The following is a 19,735-nucleotide window of genomic DNA, read 5'->3' as shown; positions in this document are numbered from 1 at the left end:
AGGTTAGGGTTAGCCCTGATATTAACAGCGCAAACTTTTCTTTATAAAGATTTTTCAAATGTTATTTAATAAAAAAAAAAGTTAAAAAAAAACAATTTTCCACCCCCACGAAAAAAAAATCGTGATACGAACCGAATCGTGGGCTTGGTGTATCGTTACAGCCTTAGCTAACACACATCCGTGTACCCGCAGCCTGAGCCTGCATTAGGAGATGATTTGAACAATGTTCACTGCAGTGTCGTGCGCGGCGAGTTCACACACTCACACAGCGGATTTGCCGGTGCGCGGGTCGCTGAAGGTGGTGGTGCGGGTGTTGTGGTCCACGAAGTAGCGGACGCCCTCGCGGGTGTAGCGGATCTCCCAGCCCTCGGGGAGCGGGTCCTCATTCTGGAGCCTGTGGAGCACACACACATAAGCACACACACGAACACACATGTACACCCCCACCCCCTACCCCACCGCGCTGCACACACCCCTGTGTGCGCGGATCTTCCCACTGCGTGGTCTTCGTGTTATGATTGACGAAGTAGACACGGTCGTTGGTGTCCACGCGGCGCTCTGAGAACACACACACACACAGACACACAGGGTTAGAGGTGAACAGCAGTGTGTGTGAGTGAGTGTGTGTCAGTGGAGACAAACTCACCCCAGCCGGGCGGCAGCGGCCCTAAAGGGTCATTCTCAGCAGACATCATGGAGGCCTGCACACACACACACACACACACACACACACACACACACACACACACACACACAGGTGAGCAGCGCAGCCGTGAGCGTGACACACACACACACACACACACACACACACACACAGAGAGAGAGACGCGTGCGCACCGAGTACAGGTATCTCTGGTTGAACTGGTGCATGGCCCCCTGCAGCTGGCTGCGCTGAGACTGCCACTGCTCGAAGTTGCGCACGGACTCCATGGTGGGCCGCTGCCAGGTGGTGGTGCGCGTGTTGTGGTCCACATAATAGATCCGGCCGCGGTTATCCACCCTGCGCTCCCATCTGCACACACACACACACACACAGAGTTACCCACAACACAATCCCAGTCCCACAGGAGCGACAGAGTGTGTGTGTGTGTGTGTGTGTGTGTCATCAGTGTTGCTCTGCATCTGCTGATGCTACAGGTGTGTGACGGGTCAGTTAGACATTAGCTGTTAGCTAGCCTCACCCCAGTGGCAGCGGCTGCGGTCTCTCCCAGGTCGTCGTTCTCGTGTTGTGATCCACGTAATACGTTCTGCCGTGAGGATCCTTCCTCTGCTCCCAGCTGAGAACACACACACACACACATTCAGCACAGCACTCGGGGTGGGGGGGTGTTAAGGTAATTAAATGAGTCTGTGTCTGTGTCTGACCCGGGTGGCAGTGGCTCCACTCCGCCTGTGGGCTGCTGCTGTGCTGGTTTTCCTCCGTCAGGTGCAGGTGTGCTGGGAGCAGCAGGTGTGTGTGTGTCCGCTGCAGAGAGTGTGTGTGCGGCCGCGGCTCCACCTGCAGGAGAGGAAGAGGAGCTGCAGGGAGCATCAGCCGCAGCGCTCTCACCCACACACGCCGACTCACTGGCCTCGCCGTTCACTGCGCACACACACACAAACACACACACACACACACACGCACACGCACACGCACACACGCGCACACGCACACACGCACACAAACACACACATACACACACATACGCACACACACGCACACACACGCACACACACACACACACACACACACACACACACACACACACACTGATTCTCCAGCAGCTCTGTGATGGTCAGTGCACTCTCTGTAGTGAACACTTGAGACTCACCAGCTGCACTGCTGGAGGCCTGTTCTGGGGGTGTGGCCTGTGTTGAGGGCGTGGCCTGTGCTGAGGGTGTGGCCTTAGGACTGGGGCTCTGGTGTGAAGGGGAGGAGTCTCTGTCTCCATTGAGGAGGGGGGAGGGTCTACACTCACTGCTGGCAGAGGAGGTGGGTGGAGCTTCATTCTCTGCCCCGTCTGAGCCATTCACAGACCTGCACACCGCAGCGGATCAGCCAATCAGCTTCACCCATTATGCAGATCAGGAGGAGCAGCGCAGAGCAAACACCTGAGAGTCTCACCTGTGCTGAGGCCGTGCAGAGCTGTCGTCTGCGTCCTCGTGAAGAGCGTCTCCATTCTGGTGGACTTCTGCAGACAGACACACACAGACACACACACACACACACACACAGACACACACACACACACACACACACACAGGTGAGGAGCTCTGCAGGTGTGTGTCAGGGTGAGCTCAGGTGTGTGTTCTTACTGCTGGCGGTGGGTGTGTTAGAGCTGTGCAGGAGCTGCGGGTCCAGTGAGAGCCCGTCCAGGAACACTGTGAGTTCTCCGGTGGACACGACGCCGTGTTTCCCCTCCGCAGTCAGAGGCAGCACCTCCCGCACGTTCTCCACTGAAACAACAGCACAGCGTCGTCATGACGACACCCGCTCACAGCACAGACCATCATAACCACAGCAACACAGCCTGAAGCACACTCTCCAGTGTTATCTACACTAGATGTCCCCTATGCTGCTGTTGTCCATTGGAAGGAATGCGTCAATACAGCCGCCATTCTAGTGCAGGGGAGCGCTACACCCCCCACCCCCACCCCCCACCCCCGGAGATTATATTCTGCCTCACTTCCCTACATGATGGATGAGGAGGCGCACAGCATTGCTGATGAAGAGTGTGTGCTTGTGTGTATGGAGCTGTATTATCCCCCCTGGCTGTTAAATTTGGTCTAACCCGTGTCCTGACAGTGTGTGTGAACATGCGTACATTTGCCATCATGTTTGCGGAGGGTCCCAATCAGGTCCAGTGCGGCTCGACCCAGCAGCGCATCCGCCTTCAGAGCGTGATGACTCCAGACCCGGAACTCCAGCGGCGCGTGTGGAGCTATATTCCTGCACACACACACACACACACACACACACACACACACACACACGCACGCACACACACACACACACACACACACACACACACACACACACACACGCACACAGAGAGAGAGAGGAGGGTTAGCACTAGTTGTGGTGGAGACTACAGTCAGCTACTCTCCGTCTGATGCCTCATTGTCCTGACAGTGGTTGGCAGCACTACATGATTTCACCAACAGGCGGCGCCACCCAGCTATTAAACATGATCTGATGATAATCTCCAAATATGACTGGTCCATTACTGAAACTGGATCATTCACTGGAAACGAGACTGTCTTAAGCGTGAGGTGTGTCATGTGATGGGAAGTGTGAGGTGTGTGTGCTGCGGTACAGCACTGACTCAGGCCCCGTTTACACCAGTACACTTCAGCTTTACAACAGCGTTTTAGTGTGATCGTGATCTGAATCCACACTGGCGCTTCACCCCGCGTTTCTGAACAGCTCTGAGTCTACACTACACCACTGAACACACACACACACACACACACACACACACACACACACACACACACACACACACACACTGTGCACGTCGGACTGTTCGTCATGGATCTCCCGCTGGATCTGATCTCTCTGTAGTTGTTGATGGTGGTGTTTAGCTCATCTTGTTGTCTGTATCCGACCACAGATTCCCGACTCTGCTCTTCTTGATCAGGTGACGGGTTTGGCTGAGCGCAGAGCTCAGTTCAGATATTAATGTGTGTAAGCGTGTGCAGGTATTCTGCAGTGAGCGATCGCTCGCCTTTATTTCCTATATGTATGGACTTGTTGTGTTCTTCTGTTATCGTGGCCATTATTGATGATTAAGCTGACACTGAGCAGAGAGGGCTGTGTGTCGTATTCTCACTGATAATGAGAGGAGGCTGTGATGTGCACACAGTGAAGATGAAGATGATGATGATGATGATGTACATCTGCAGCTCCACGACGCCTCCACATCTCTGCTGTGTGTTCAGCTCATATCAGACTGAGAGTCGGTTGTGCCCCATCTCCTGTGTTCAGTTTAGTGTTAGGGTCAGCAGCTCATACACTACACTGCGCCCTTTAGAGATGTGCCCGCGTGTCCTCTGGAGTTTGTTTAGAGATGTGCCCGCGTGTCCTCTGGAGTTTGTTTAGAGATGTGCCCGCGTGTCCTCTGGAGTTAGTTTAGAGATGTGCCCGCGTCTCCACTGGAGATTGTTTAGAGATGTGCCCGCGTGTCCTCTGGAGATTGTTTAGAGATGTGCCCGCGTGTCCTCTGGAGATTGTTTAGAGATGTGCCCGCGTGTCCTCTGGAGATTGTTTAGAGATGTGCCCGCGTGTCCTCTGGAGATTGTTTAGAGATGTGCCCGCGTGTCCTCTGGAGATTGTTTAGAGATGTGCCCGCGTCTCCACTGGAGATTGTTTAGAGATGTGCCTGCGTGTCCTCTGGAGATAGTTTAGAGATGTGCCCGCGTGTCCTCTGGAGATAGTTTAGAGATGTGCCCGCGTGTCCTCTGGAGATTGTTTAGAGATGTGCCCGCGTGTCCTCTGGAGATAGTTTAGAGATGTGCCCGCGTGTCCTCTGGAGATAGTTTAGAGATGTGCCCGCGTGTCCTCTGGAGATTGTTTAGAGATGTGCCCGCGTGTCCTCTGGAGATTGTTTAGAGATGTGCCCGCGTGTCCTCTGGAGATTGTTTAGAGATGTGCCCGCGTGTCCTCTGGAGATTGTTTTCCATATTAAGCTGGTGAAGTGTGAGCTGAAGGAGAGGATGCAGGGCTGAGCTGTGTGTAGGCTAATCTATATTGAGGGAAAGGCCCAATCAGAGAGGAGAATGCCTGCAGCCCCGCCTTCATGTTCAGATGTCTCCGCCTCCCCCATCCACACTGACACACAGCAGCAGCGCTTTAGACTGAACACGGCCTCTCCAGCGTTTCCAGAGCGCTCCGCTTTCAGCTCTGCAGTACTCTGGCGTAGTGTGGACGGATGGCGACACGGTAGCAAAACTTCTGCGCTTAAACTAAACCGTATTGCTGTAAACGGGCCTGAGTGTGTGTGAGTGTGTGTGTGTGTGTGTGTGTGTGTGTGTTCAGTTGTTCTTGCGCAGCCCTGCAGCGCTGTACAGTAATCCTCCTGCCCTGCAGATACAGCGGCCAACACAGCAACAGGCCCAGGCCAGCGCATGATGGAGAGGGCGGGTGGTGTTCCAGCAGCGGGTGTTGACATACACACAGCGAACACCAACAGCTGGAGAACACTGATGAACACAGACGCAACACACACACAGCTGTAGTGTTCACGATTAACTAACTGGTGACAGAGAGTGTGTGTGTGTGTGTGTGTGTGTGTGTGTCACTCACAGCGTCAGCCGCTCCTCCCACTTAGGGCTGGACACACAGTGGGATTTGGCAGTTTTCCGGCTCTCTCCGTCTGACGTCACTTCCACATAGACAGCCGTCCCGAACCAGTTCTTCTTCCTCTTGAGTTTGGCACATGAAACTGACACACACACACACACACACACACACACACACACACACACATTCAGCATCTGGAGAAGCGATGTCACTTCCTGTTCCTGTGTGCGCAGGCTTACCGACAGCGTGCAGCTCTGTGCTAATGCTGCAGTCACTCCTGGAGCAGCCGGTGGCCATGACCACACACACACGACACACTCCATCCACTACAGGACCTGAAATAACACACTCCACTGCTCTCACACACACACACACACACACACACACACACACACACACACACACACACACACACACACAAGCAGATCAGCCACACATCATGTAATACTCAGCCCCGAAGAACTGCAGTGTGTGTGTGTGTGTGTGTGTGTGTGTGTGTGTGTGTGTGTGTGCTCCTCTCCTGTAGGGGGCGCAGTGAGAGCAGTCGGTTCCTCAGAGCTGGATCAGTTAAGCCGGTTCGGGAGATTGCTCACTCTGTTGCCACGGTAACAGGAGCACCTTCAACACTCCTCGAACACACTGACCTGATCTGGCTAAACTCACCCGCTTCAGGACACACACACACACACACACACACAGGAGCTGCTGGACTTACGTCAGAAGTGTGTGAGAGACGCCACTGATCCTCAGCCGTCACTGCGAGCCATGATTCACTGCAACACACACACACACACACACACACACATCCTCATTATAATTAGACAACATACACATCATCGTCACTACACGACACACACCATCAGTACAAACACACACACAGACGAGACACACACTGCAGACGAGCACAGGCTGAAGTTTGTGTAGTTTCCGCGTTGACCATCAGCAATGGCCGGCTGGGTGACCTCTGACCCGAGGGCTCATGGAAGAAACACTGCTAACACACACACACACACACACACACACTCTCTCTCTCTCTCAGTTTGTGTGTTGTTGTTCAGTTTGGGTCTGCAGGAGCGATCTGTTGTCACACACACTGATTGAGCAGAGTGTGTGTGAACAGTAATAGTTCAGCTGAGGTGTGTGTGTGTGTGTGTGTGTTCAGCTGAGCTCCTGCTGATCTGTGTGTATCGGTGTTTGTCTGCGGCCTGCGCAGCTCATTAATGACTCTTCAAACACACACTAATGAGTGTAGAGGAGTGTGTGTGTTCGGTTCGGTGTTCATCTGAGTCCACTCTGTGCTTAAATCAGCCCGAAAACCGCTTTATTCCGCCGTTTATACGCTAACTCATGCTAACAGGCTAACACATTAGCACAGCGCAACCAAACGACAGATAAACTGTCAGAGCTGACACACACACACACACACACAAACACGCACGCAACTGTCACACGGATTACACATACACACAAACACACAGCTGTCCGGTCTCACACACCCGTGTGTTTCTTACACTCGTTCAGGCGTGTGTGTGTTTATGTCTGTCAGCAGCGTTAAACGGGTTTAATCTGGATCAGGCCTGTTACCGCTCCGCCATCTTCAGCCGTTACCCTGCGCCGCTGTAGTTCTGCGGTGACGGTAAACGCCGGTACACCGGTAGAATGAGCCGAACTGAGTAAAGAAACGGTAAACTCACCAGACGCGGCAGCTGCGGGTCTGCGGCTCAAACTTACTGAAGTCAACTGAGACTCAGACTCCGCCCACCGGCAGAGGAGGAGGGGCGTGTCCCAAATTGCTGACACGCTCACTGCCTACTGCGCAGTGCACACTGCTGGCTACTACAGCGTGTACAGCAGTGTATAGTCTACATGGGGCTAGTGTGCTGCTAGTGAGATACCCTTCCTCAGGAGCCCTGCTGGTGTTCACTACACTCACAGTACACTAACCAGTGATCAACACTACACACCGAGTGTTATTCTGCCAGCATCTGCCCACCACTGCACACTCGTCTCGACTACTAGTGACAGACAATAGCAGCAGTGTAGTGTAGAGTGCAGCAGCAGCTCTGCTTAAGACAGGAGATGGAATATCAGTCCTGAAGAACAGGATGAGGAGCCTTCAGCACATCATCATCATCATCATCACCACCATCATCAGTGTCAGTGCTGCAGGTGGAGATGCAGGGGAACTTTAGACCGGTAAAACAGCTGGAGATGCTGTAGTGGTGTCCACTGAGGGGACTGATCAGTGAGCACACTGACAGGAGGAGGTGTGTGTGTGAATGTGTGTGAAGCTCCCGGGTAAAAGTATTCTGTAGTGTTATTAAACAGCATTATACTGACGCTCGCGAGGCTGCGCTGTGCTCCTGTTTACTCTGTACACATAAAACTGAGCTGTGTGGGCCTGATTTAACACACATTTCAGTGTATTTTTGCCCACCCCTGCGCACACACACACACACACACACACACACACACACACACACACACACACACACACACACACATGAATAAAGTGCAGCAAGTCTTTAACTATAATGTGGCTTTATTGTGAAACGGAATGAAACGCTGTGATTATCTCCAGAGCTGTGATCTACTGACACTAACATTGAGGAACAATTAAACCACTGTCATCCAACACACACACACACACACACACACACACACACACACACACACTGCATCATATTTGCTTTGTACATCTCCTGACAGTTCGACTCTTCATTATATGATTAAATACAGTTTGTAAAGAACAGAAGTCTGGAAATCCATTAGTGAAGACTGATCCCTCAGTCCAGCAGAGCCTCTGACCAGCACATCTGCAGAGTAAGAGCTACAATAATCCTCTTCATCATCATCACCATCATCATCACCCGCTGAAGACACACCAGAGATATTGCTGTAAACAGTAGAGCTGAATCCAGGAGCATCTGCTTTCACACACACACACACACACACACACACACACACACACACACACACCTGACCATCTGAGTGAGTGCACATCGGCAGAATCCATGTTCTGTGTGTGTGTGTGTGTGTGTGAGCAGACTGAAGGCACAGCGTCTTCATCTCTGTGTTTGAGGAAAGGCACACGACTCTTCAAGAGCATCCATCCCATAATCCCCTGGACTGTAAAGTGCACACGTCTGTCCTGCTGCAGGGTACATATGGCTTTTGGTGATGCAGAAACCGAGCTAACCCACACACACACACACACACACACTAACACATACACACACACACACACACACATACACACACACACACACACATACAGGAGCCGGTCAGTGTTCCAGTGGAGTGACCTGAATAACCGGAGGAGAAGATCTGCTGATAGACGGAGCACACCAACACACCGAGCTCTGAGATGACTGACCCACACACCTGCACACACACACACACACACACACACACACACAGAGAGAGAGAGAGAGATTATATTGCATATACAAACATACACACTCTGCACTGATGAACATGCGTGGGTGTGTGTGTGTGTGTGTGTGGGTGTGTGCTTGTGTGTGATGAGGCTCACTGAGAAAGATCAACATGCAGGGCGGGACTTGGCTCCTGCTGTTGGTTGGATGTTTGTATGTGGGCGTGTCTCAGACGTGTATGCAGATGAGTGAGGGGCGGGGTCTAAGAGCTGCAGAGAGCAGACTGACGCTTCACAGCTCCATCAGACGGTCAGACAGAGCAGATGTAAATCAGCTGGTGTAGGAGTCGCTCATCATCAGACAGAAGGGGAGCATCAGTGCAGACGCTGCTCAGTGTGGAGGACACAATACAGTAAACAGATAACAGGAGGCACTCACAGGCCGTCGTCCAGCAGCTCCTGATCAGCTTCAGCAGCGGAGGATTCCACATCTGACACACAACACGTGCTGTCCGGGGTGAGGAGCGGCCCGCTGCGCACACACACACACACACACACACACACACACAGTCAGTCGGGGTATGGGTGTGCAGGGCTGTTGTGGTGTTCACATTACCTGATTCGCTCCTCCAGCTTCTGAATCTGCAGCTCTTTCTCCTCCAGCGTCTCCTTCAGGCTGTTTATCTCTCGCTGCTTTTCCAGAAGCTCCTTCTGAAGCCTGTAGTTACACTCCTCGAGTGTCTCGCAGAACGCCTACCAGACACACACACACACACACACCTGCTAAAGCTGCTGATGTTCAACAAACACAGTCCCAATCTATAAACACAGTCTTCATCAATAAACACAGCCGTCATATATAAACACAGTCCTCATCTATAAACACAGTCCTCATCTATAAACACAGTCCCCATCTATAAACACAGTCCTCATCTATAAACACAGTCCTCATCTATAAACACAGCCGTCATATATAAACACAGTCCTCATCTATAAACACAGTCCTCATCTATAAACACAGTCCCCATCTATAAACACAGTCCTCATCTATAAACACAGTCCTCATCTATAAACACAGCCGTCATATATAAACACAGTCCCCATCTATAAACACTGTCCTCATCTATAAACACAGCCGTCATATATAAACACAGTCCCCATCTATAAACACAGTCCTCATCTATAAACACAGCCGTCATATATAAACACAGTCCCCATCTATAAACACAGTCTTCATCAATAAACACAGCCGTCATATATAAACACAGTCCCCATCTATAAACACTGTCCTCATCTATAAACACAGCTGTCATAAATAAACACAGTCCTCATCTATAAACACAGTCTTCATCAATAAACACAGCCATCATAAATAAACACAGTCCTCATCTATAAACACAGTCTTCATCAATAAACACAGCCGTCATATATAAACACAGTCCCCATCTATAAACACAGTCCTCATCTATAAACACAGTCCTCATCTATAAACACAGTCTTCATCAATAAACACAGCCGTCATATATAAACACAGTCCCCATCTATAAACACAGTCCTCATCTATAAACACAGTCCTCATCTATAAACACAGTCCTCATCTATAAACACAGTCCTCATCTATAAACACAGACCCCATCTATAAACACAGTCCTCATCTATAAACACAGTCCTCATCTATAAACACAGTCCTCATCTATAAACACAGTCCTCATCAATAAACACAGCCGTCATAAATAAACACAGTCTTCATCAATAAACACAGCCGTCATATATAAACACAGTCCCCATCTATAAACACAGTCCTCATCTATAAACACAGTCCTCATCTATAAACACAGTCTTCATCAATAAACACAGCCGTCATATATAAACACAGTCCCCATCTATAAACACAGTCCTCATCTATAAACACAGTCTTCATCAATAAACACAGTCTTCATCAATAAACACAGCCGTCATATATAAACACAGTCCCCATCTATAAACACAGTCCTCATCTATAAACACAGTCTTCATCAATAAACACAGTCTTCATCTATAAACACAGTCTTCATCAATAAACACAGTCCTCATCTATAAACACAGTCCTCATCTATAAACACAGTCTTCATCAATAAACACAGTCCTCATCTATAAACACAGTCTTCATCAATAAACACAGTCCTCATCTATAAACACAGTCCTCATCTATAAACACAGTCCTCATCTATAAACACAGCCGTCATCTATAAACACAGCCGTCATCTATAAACACAGTCCTCATCTATAAACACAGTCCTCATCTATAAACACAGTCCTCATCTATAAACACAGTCCTCATCTATAAACACAGTCCTCATCTATAAACACAGTCCTCATCTATAAACACAGTCCTCATCTATAAACACAGCCGTCATATATAAACACAGCCGTCATATATAAACACAGCCGTCATATATAAACACAGCCGTCATCTATAAACACAGTCCTCATCTATAAACACAGTCGTCACTCACCCGACTCTCCTCCAGACTGTCGAAGGGGCCGGGGGGATCGTCCAGACACAGGAACTCTCGAACGGCCACACTGAAGAACACAGAGGCATTACACACACACAAACACACACAAACAAAAATACACACACACACACACACTCATACAGGGATCAGTGGGTCGCTCACCAGCTGGCGATGTCTTTATGGGCCACCAGGTTCTGGAGAAAGGTCTGCAGGCCCAGCTGTCGCTCCTCCAGGAACTCCGTCTCATAGTTGTCCTTAAACCAGCGCTTAGGAGGAAGAGAAAGCCTGAACCCGGGGAACATGTCCTTCAGCTGCGGAGAGAGGCCAGATGAGGACCCGGACCAACACTGACCCAATACTGTCACCGTTGACCCAATACTGACCTTATCATTGAGTCTGGAGAAGTCTGTGTAGCGCCGGAACACCACCCAGCTCTCGTCCACATTCTTCCTGACCAGCACCTTGTAGACCTGCAGCACACACACACACACACACACACTCATCATCTCTCCCCTTAAACTGTACACACGGCTTTGTGAGGCCTAAAGATGTTCTGAAAGGCTCGTAAGCATCAGTAACTGTACGATCAGTGACGCGGCGTCTGCCTGATCTCAGACCAGCTTTAAACTGCAGCCCTTTAAGTGTTACAGACTCTTCTCAAAGCTGCTACTGGCCTATCAGAAGCCAGTGTGCAGTGACCCCACGCTGACCCCACACTGAACTCACAGTGAACTTTGCGCGCTCCTCCATGACCTCATAGCCCAGGACAGTGGGCGTGGCGGGCCGGGGTGTGTCGGGTGTGTCTGGCAGGCCGTCAGGGCGGGGGCAGCTGCAGTACTCCACTGAGGGCTCCGGCCCACTCAGCCTGGCGCGGGTCACTGGACTCTGACCCGGCGGAGTGTAGGACGAGGTGCTCCTGTCAGCCCGCGGGGGGCGCTCTATGGGTACCGGGACCGGCACAAATGGAGACGCCATCACTCCCAACACACGGCCTGAGGACACACACACACACACACATCTGCAGTTACACATTTAAGGCTGATTTATACTTCTGCGTCAAACACCGGCGTATGCTACGACGCTGACGCATAGCCCTTCGCCGTGGCCATCGCCGTCGCTGACGTGCACCTCTCAAAAAATGTAACTACACGTCGCAACGACGCGTAGCGTAAGCTCTGTGATTGGTCGGCTTGGTAGCGATGACGAGTCTGGGCGGGACCGAGAGCCGCGCGAATGGCGCAACGCCGCGCGAGCGATTGTTTACAAGTGTGGAGTTCCGTGAAGGAGCTCCGGATGGAAAGTTTTGTTTTGTGTTTACCTCATAGTTAAAGTTGTTGCACGTCCGCCGGTTCCTGCCTCAAAATGAGCGAGTTTGAGCCACTTATACATCCCGGAAGTGTTCAGGAAATGCAAAAAAGTAGCGAAGAAACTTGACACAGAGGAACATTTACACCTCACTGCCAACTAGCGTTTCGGAAGTGTTAATGCAGACCAACAGAGACAGCGCGCAGAAGTATAAATGCACAGCCACGCGCGTTGCCTGCGCCGTGAGTTACGCCGGTCACCTGACGCAGAAGTATAAACCAGGCTTTACACACACACATATTTATAAACACATGTAGCATGTCCGTTACCCCTCAGGTTTGTGTGTGTGTGTGTGTGTGTTATCCAGTGTTCATCAGCCAATCAGAGTCCAGTGTTCAACAGAGGCGTGGTTTAATCATATAGAAACACACACAAACCCAAACACACCATTAGCATATGTATAAACGACCCCCCTTCCTCCACACACACACACACACGCACGCACACACACGCACAACAAACAGAACACACGCGACGCTCAGGCGGACGCCGTGTGTGATATACGCAGCGCATGCGCACGTGGTGTGTCCTGTACTAATGGCGGTAATGGCAGCGCGGCGGTAGTGAAGGAAGGTGTTCATCTTTACTGTCTGCTCTGCTCTGCTCTGCTCACTGTGACTCCTCCATCCACAGGCTGACGCGCGGCCGGAAAAGCGTCATGACGCCAGGGCGGAGATGACGTGTCACGTACGCTTCAGACGGGATGTCAGGGGAAATTTATGGAAGGCCGTTGGGGCCAAAACGTCTGCAACAAACGTGTTAACCCGTAATTGCGTGTTAACACGTAATTTACGCGTTAACACGTCTTTTACGCGTTAACACGTTGGTACGTGTTAACACGTCATTTACGTGTTAACACGCAATTTACGGGTTAACACGTTTTTTTTTAACTAGTCTCATTTTTAAAGTGCTATCATTTACTAATTTCACCAATTAACCTACTTATTATAATGTGTAAAGTAATTTAACTTAAATCACAATAAATGCTTTGCAGTCAATGATCTGTAGCAGATATTTAGCATTACAAAAGGCCAGACATATTCTGTAATGTTATGTTTGATGGCATAATAATGTAAAATAATAATGTTTGTTATTCAGCTGCTGTGATTTCTTTGAAATATGTGTGCAGAGAAATCAGAATGAGATTAATTTGACAAGTGTGTGCAAACACACTTTTTTCAGGAACACAAACATACAATATATACAAATAAACACAAGAACACAGAATGACATAAGTGGATAAAGTAAATAATAAAACATTGGTTACAAAATCATATACAGTAAGGGTTGTGTATATGTATGACTAAAAACAAGTAGCAACTAATCTAATAAAAAAAGATCTATAGAGATAAAGATGTGTAGAGATCTGGAGGTTGGGCAGGTGCAAAGCAATAATCCTCTCCGCTGTCCTGACAGTCCACTGCAGTCTTCTTTCTAGATGGCACTTAAGAGTTTTTTTTTTTTTTTTTGAACTTTTTATACATTTATTGTTTGCAAAACTTTACACTATATACTTTTGGTCTCTGTACTGGAAGCTCCAAATCACCAAGACAAAACACTATTGTGTACAAACAATTGACAATAAATAATTGACAAGTTTTGATAAAACTGTAAGCTCTTTTCTGCCTGGTAAGAACAGCCCAAGTTATGATATACTAAATCAAAATTACAAGACAAAAAGTCGAAATAATGATTTATTAACTCAAAATATGACTAAAATCTGTAGAAATGACATAACGACAATAGATGGCGACAAATCACCATCTAAATGTGTAACAATTCTCTAAAGATGATTAATCTAATCAAACTTTTTTTTTCTTTTTAAAAGAGTTATTGAATCTTTAACTGAATGTCATTTTTTTCATTCATTAGCTTGTTTATGAAAACTGCATGCAAGAACTTAAACTCAAATGGTCCATGGTAATTTTGTCAAGTAACTTTGCAATGTAGTGGGTAACACATGCAGTTTAGGTCAATTCAATGTGAAGTGAATTTAAAATAATATTTCCCACATTATCTTTAACTAACCAAGGACATTTTCACAGTATTATGCCACAGTATCCAATAAAACAAAAAATATTCTTGAAACATAAGTCTTATTTCTTATAGTTTATATAAGTGATATGGGTCGATCAATTGTTACTTATGCAAACTTCAATACTTTCTTTAAAATATTAAAGGTGCTGTAAGCAATTTTTTTATCTTAACAGGCTGGCACAATTCGGCGACTCTCAAAAAAAAAAAAAAAAAAATTGTGGTTAGGCATGCACAGAGCATCTTCTTTCTCACAATGAGTTTCTTCTATCATTCATCCAACCAAGTTCGTTCTTCCGAAGTGATCTGGGAACAAGGTCAGTGCTGCAAAGAGCTTGTAAAGCCTGCCCTGGCTCATTTAAAGTGACCAGCGCAATGAATGATAAATGTCAGTAATAATCAAAACAGTTTAAAACGGGCTTCTCTAGAAATGTAAATATTGCACATAATATGAAGATACAAGAAAGATACAAGTGTATGTTTGTTCCTGCCCATGAATAGATGATTTCTTTTGTTCTGTGGGAAATAAGGGTTTCTTTAATGCTCCACTGTAATTGGGTCACAAACCCCTGTCATTTGTTTGCTACATTTTTAATTTGTCATGTTAAAGATTGTCATAAGCATCTGATTTTTCCTCATTCTAATGTGCTTTCATTTTCTCCTAACTTGCTGCAGGAGTTTTAAAATCCCAACCGATAATGAAATCTGGTTACAGTGCACACAAACCTTAAACGTGCACACACTACAAGACAAAGAAAACTGTGGCATAGCACACGACAAGATACTATTAAGATTGTGCCTGATGGAGCACATAACCTGATTGCAGAATAACTCTGCTTTTTAAATGATAGGCTAGCTAACAAATATTTGACCAACTGCCAGAGCAAACAGCCTGCAGAATTAAAAAAAAAAATGCTGCTTGAAAAGAGCACGTCCAAACAAATGTCTAATATTATTATAAATAACTATAATAAACAATACTACTACTACTACTACTATTATTATTATTACTATTATTATGGATCAGAGAGAAGACAAAGGCAGATTAACAGAGAATGGATATTTAATGATACTTTAAACAATTTTGAGGTTGTTCAGAAAAGAAATAACATCAATACCAACAAAAAGAAAACAAACAAACAGAACTTAACTTCGGGTTGTAACTGAAACAAGATGATGCCAGTGGAGGTAAACACCGTACAGGATTCACAGGACAAGATAACAGACAGGATAACAAACTGGTGAGCAGGCAGGCAGGCTACATTATCAGGTAAATGCTGTCACACTGTAGAGAAATGAGTCTGGGTAATAACAAATAAATCAGACCATAAATGAGTGATTGTTCCAGGCTTACAGGGTTATGTAGTGTGAGCGATGATGAGCAACAGGAGAAGGTGATTGGTGATTGGTCTGGTGATTGGGGCTGTGCAGGTGCAGTGAATGAATCTGATTGTCCAGAAGGATTCCTGACAATTATTATTATAAGCTAATATCATAATACTGGAATGTGCCATGCTTTGACTGGCTATTTATTTTAAAAGAAAAATTGTTAGTTGTTGCACTGCATAGCCTATAGTGTGGAAAAATATAATTTACAATGCAACAAAACCCTGGTCTGCAGTAACAGTACTGTCTCTCCCTGGGAATTTTATTTTCTATACTTTAATTTTCTAAACCTTACATTTTAATGTTTAGGAATTTTGTTTCATTGGCTACACATCTGGGTCATAACTACCACACACACAGAATAAAGTGTGGCTAATAAAAAAAAAAGATGGTTTAAGCATATTATAAATTAGCTTATTAATTTATTCATTTGTTAAAACCAACACAATTCCCACCAGCTTTTCTTTTTAGGCTTTCAGGATGTTGTCACAGCCATGAACAGAATAACTGGCTTTATTAATAGCCTTATTGTTATTATTTGACCAACTGCCTATAGGCACAACCTCAAAATGGTTTCTGGCAGTTATATATAAAAAAAAAACATATGCATGCACTCAAGGTGTGCTGCAATTGTCTTTCATATATAAAATAAAAGTTTGTATGTTAGAGGGAAACAGAATTGCGGCTCATCTCGTGCATTTACTTAATTTTATAAAAGCCAGTAAGAGATATGCAAACCGGGACATAATGACACCTATTTTAAGGTTTTGCTTATAGTGGCAGGTAATCAAATATTACCATAATAATAATAATAATAATAATAATTTATTATTATTATTATTATTAGCAGGTTGTTGTTATTCTGTTCATTGTTGTGACAAGGTCCTGTAAGCCTAAAAAGAACAGCTGGGGAGAATCGTGTCACTTTTAACAAATAAATAAATATATATATAAGCTAATTTATAATAAGATTAAATGATAGTTTTTTATAAAATAGTGTAAGTATAAAAAAAATTTAGTCCCATAGCCTAAACTGAAACGAGTAGGCTATAGGCTATAAGATTTTTTTTTTCAGAGAGAGATAACTGCAGGGCCAGGGTTTTGCATTGTGAATTAGATTTTTTCAATACTATAGCTAACAATTTTGCTTTTGAACTACATAGCCAGTCAAAGCACAGTATAATAAGTAAAACTGGCCACAATTTAGTTTGGATGCGATAAATTGGAAGAAAATATATACATTAAATACAAAGGCTGGTTATTTTACTGGTGATAAGTCACAATACAGTGTAACCTTACATTTTACTCATTATTTTAATTGATAATTTGTTAATTAATACTGGGCGAGGCAGTGGCGCAGTAGGTAGTGCTGTCGCCTCACAGCAAGGTTGCTGGTTCAAACCTCGGCTCAGTTGGTGTTTCTGTGTGGAGTGTGCATGTTCTCCCTGCCTTCGCATGGGTTTCCTCCGGGTGCTCTGGTTTCCCCCACACTCCAAACACATGCGGTACAGGTGAATTGGGTAGGCGAAATTGTCCGTAGTGTATGAGTGTGTATGTGAATGTGTGTATGGATGTTTCCCAGAGATGGGTTGTGGCTGGAAGGGCATCCGCTGCATAAAATTTTGCTGGATAAGTTGGCGGTTCATTCTGCTGTGGCGACCCCGGATTAATAAAGGGACTAAGCCGACAAGAAAATGAATGAATAATTAATACTTAAATGTAAAAATGGTATTGAATCTACTTAGAAAGATTTTTTATTTACTTTAAAAAATGTCTGGTGCAAAGTTTAATAGCTGTTAGTTGTGAAAGTTATTGATGTACTCTGGCTCCTTTAAGGGAGGTGCACCGGAAAGTAGGAGAGAGGGAAAAAAAGGAAGTGGAGAAAAGTTCGGCAGATGCAATGCTGTAGTAATGCTGTTTGTGAAAGTTATGTTGATGCTCCAGATTAAAGACAAAGAAATGAATTATCACCCTGGTAACCCGCGTTTAATTTTGATACCCACGTTGGAGAGACTGGTTTGTAAACAGCCAGAAACATGGGTTACAACAGATTTTCAACAAAAATAGTATAAGGAAACTTATTTGACAACAACAGATCCTATAAATGTTATAACAAATGCCCTTAATTACCTAGCCTAGTTGACAGCAAGCATCAAGTGTTTATTGAGATTGTGTCTGTCATCTGTCTTTATGAAGCATTAAACAGAAGGGCGTACGTTGACCAGAGTGATGTTCAGCTGACGAGGTGCATTTATTTAGCCTGTAACCTACCCTATAGATTTTTTTTTTTTTGCATATAATGTTCTTAAAATTTCATTAAAATGTATATTTATAGTTTTTATATAAAATATAAATATATAAAAGGCCTGGATAAATTATGTATTTTATAAAAGGTTTGTTTATGGACTATACGCGTCTCGCTGGCGCATCTGTGACCAAGACAGAACGTGTTTGTTTGAGATGATCAAGACCCACGGTATCCAGAGTAAACCACCAAATGAAAAAGAAGAATAAGAACCACATCCATCAGGAGGAACTGTGGATGCCAGAGGAATCTGTCTGAAATAGATGTCTTTTTAGTGAACAAGCATGAATAACATGCAGGTTTTTGAGTATGAGGAATTCCCAGCTTCAACTTACATGTTTTTCATGTTTGTTAACCATTTATTAATATGATTTACCATTAACAAAGCATTTGTTAGTGTAATTATAAACCTTATTATAGTCTGAACTCCAGCATTATAATGTAATATTTGTTCATTAATGGTTCTTGTAAGCACTAATTTGTTAACTAACGTATTAATTAACACTGTAACACACGTAAATAAGCGTTATCTTACATTTCTTTATGCTGAAGGATAATTTTATTTCTATTGTTTATGGGGGACTTTTATTTTGACAAGAAATCGTTTTTTCAGAGCTAAAAAGTTATGATGAGAGAACAGTATGGATAGCGGACATTTCATGACGGTTTAACAGAGCTCGTATTAAAAAGGACGGTTTATAAGTTTATTCCTCGCTGCCAAATATGTTGAGCTCCTTTTAAAGGAAGTGGAGCAGATGACGTAGGCTCAACGTAGCCATTGTGTAACGAAACGATTGAGCGCATCACCACATTAATATTCACGAGAAGGATTACAAGCTGCTACGACAGACACAATCATCGTGACACCACAGCTACGTTTTACTTGAATTATTCATGATGCAGTGACCGAAGCACTACGCTGAGCTTACGGTGACCTTACCTCATCATCCAAGATCATGACGAGAGAGTAACGAACGCGGAAGTGCGTTAAGAAATACAAACCGAAAGCAGCAAAATACAAAGCAACAGAGTTTTGCTGCTGCTTAATGTCTTGTTCATCATGGTTAACACTTTACAATAACAGTACATGAATAATGATGTATTAATATGTTAACTAAACATTACTTTATTATGAACTAATGATGAGTTAACGCATGCCAATCATGAATTAACTTTAACTACAGCATGAGTCACGAGTTCATGTGTGAATAACGGCTACCTTAATTGTTAGTACATGTTTATGCCTAATTTAACCATCATGAACTCATGATATCTTAATGTATAATTATATTGTGACTTTACTTGGAGGGTCACATCATCATTAATCCATTCTTAACTACTCATGAACTCCTTATGCACGTCCATCTAGTATGTTACACTGAATAACAATAGAAAAGTGTTCTGGCCGCATAAACATGAACAGGAATTCATGAGTAGTTAAGGATGAGTTAACAGTAATGTGCCCCTCCAAGTCATGACATAATTATACA

General features: G+C 45.4%; 2 protein-coding genes across 13 annotated transcripts in view; both read right to left on the bottom strand.

The window, feature by feature from the left end:
- Window positions 1-7,023, bottom strand: part of wwp1 (WW domain containing E3 ubiquitin protein ligase 1) — a 13,539-nt gene extending 6,516 nt beyond the window's left edge. Inside the window, exons 1-14 of one of the 8 annotated variants that reach the window (XM_073941265.1) lie at window positions 6,778-7,023; window positions 5,997-6,054; window positions 5,521-5,634; window positions 5,285-5,423; window positions 2,805-2,929; window positions 2,296-2,436; window positions 2,105-2,171; window positions 1,812-2,017; window positions 1,366-1,582; window positions 1,182-1,277; window positions 838-1,012; window positions 647-701; window positions 474-558; window positions 266-394 (exon numbers count right to left, since the gene is read on the bottom strand). In XM_073941265.1, coding sequence (XP_073797366.1) covers window positions 266-394; window positions 474-558; window positions 647-701; window positions 838-1,012; window positions 1,182-1,277; window positions 1,366-1,582; window positions 1,812-2,017; window positions 2,105-2,171; window positions 2,296-2,436; window positions 2,805-2,929; window positions 5,285-5,423; window positions 5,521-5,578 — 1,493 coding nt within the window. In that variant the 5' untranslated portion in view covers window positions 5,579-5,634; window positions 5,997-6,054; window positions 6,778-7,023. Of the gene's footprint in view, window positions 1-265; window positions 395-473; window positions 559-646; window positions 702-837; window positions 1,013-1,181; window positions 1,278-1,365; window positions 1,583-1,811; window positions 2,018-2,104; window positions 2,172-2,295; window positions 2,437-2,804; window positions 5,182-5,284; window positions 5,424-5,520; window positions 5,635-5,996; window positions 6,055-6,777 lie in introns of all 8 variants that reach the window. The other 7 variants (XM_073941268.1, XM_073941264.1, XM_073941267.1 and 4 more) reach the window with 7 other exon arrangements.
- A 782-nt stretch (window positions 7,024-7,805) lies between these two features.
- snx16 (sorting nexin 16) lies at window positions 7,806-13,159 on the bottom strand. 5 transcript variants are annotated; one of them, XR_012399095.1, is made up of 9 exons: window positions 13,108-13,156; window positions 11,882-12,147; window positions 11,539-11,625; window positions 11,318-11,466; window positions 11,153-11,222; window positions 9,274-9,410; window positions 9,097-9,189; window positions 8,261-8,665; window positions 7,806-8,154 (listed from the first exon to the last, which is right to left on the bottom strand). XR_012399095.1 is itself a non-coding variant. In XM_073940173.1 (9 exons), the coding sequence occupies exons 2-8, from the start codon at window positions 12,128-12,130 to the stop codon at window positions 8,566-8,568; spliced, it is 885 nt and encodes a 294-aa protein (XP_073796274.1). In that variant the 5' UTR covers window positions 12,131-12,147; window positions 12,790-13,156; the 3' UTR covers window positions 7,806-8,154; window positions 8,557-8,565. The 5 variants fall into 5 exon arrangements, 4 of the variants coding, with proteins under 4 accessions (XP_073796274.1, XP_073796273.1, NP_991228.1 ...); XM_073940173.1 differs by having other exon boundaries at window positions 8,557-8,665; window positions 12,790-13,156; XM_073940172.1 differs by having other exon boundaries at window positions 8,557-8,665.
- Between the last annotated feature and the right edge of the window lie 6,576 nt (window positions 13,160-19,735).

Source organism: Danio rerio, chromosome 24 (assembly GCF_049306965.1).
Source record: "Danio rerio strain Tuebingen ecotype United States chromosome 24, GRCz12tu, whole genome shotgun sequence".
NCBI classification, from domain to species: Eukaryota; Metazoa; Chordata; class Actinopteri; order Cypriniformes; family Danionidae; genus Danio; species Danio rerio.
Note: the sequence above shows the minus strand (reverse complement) of the source record. Positions and strands in the feature narration are given on the sequence as shown.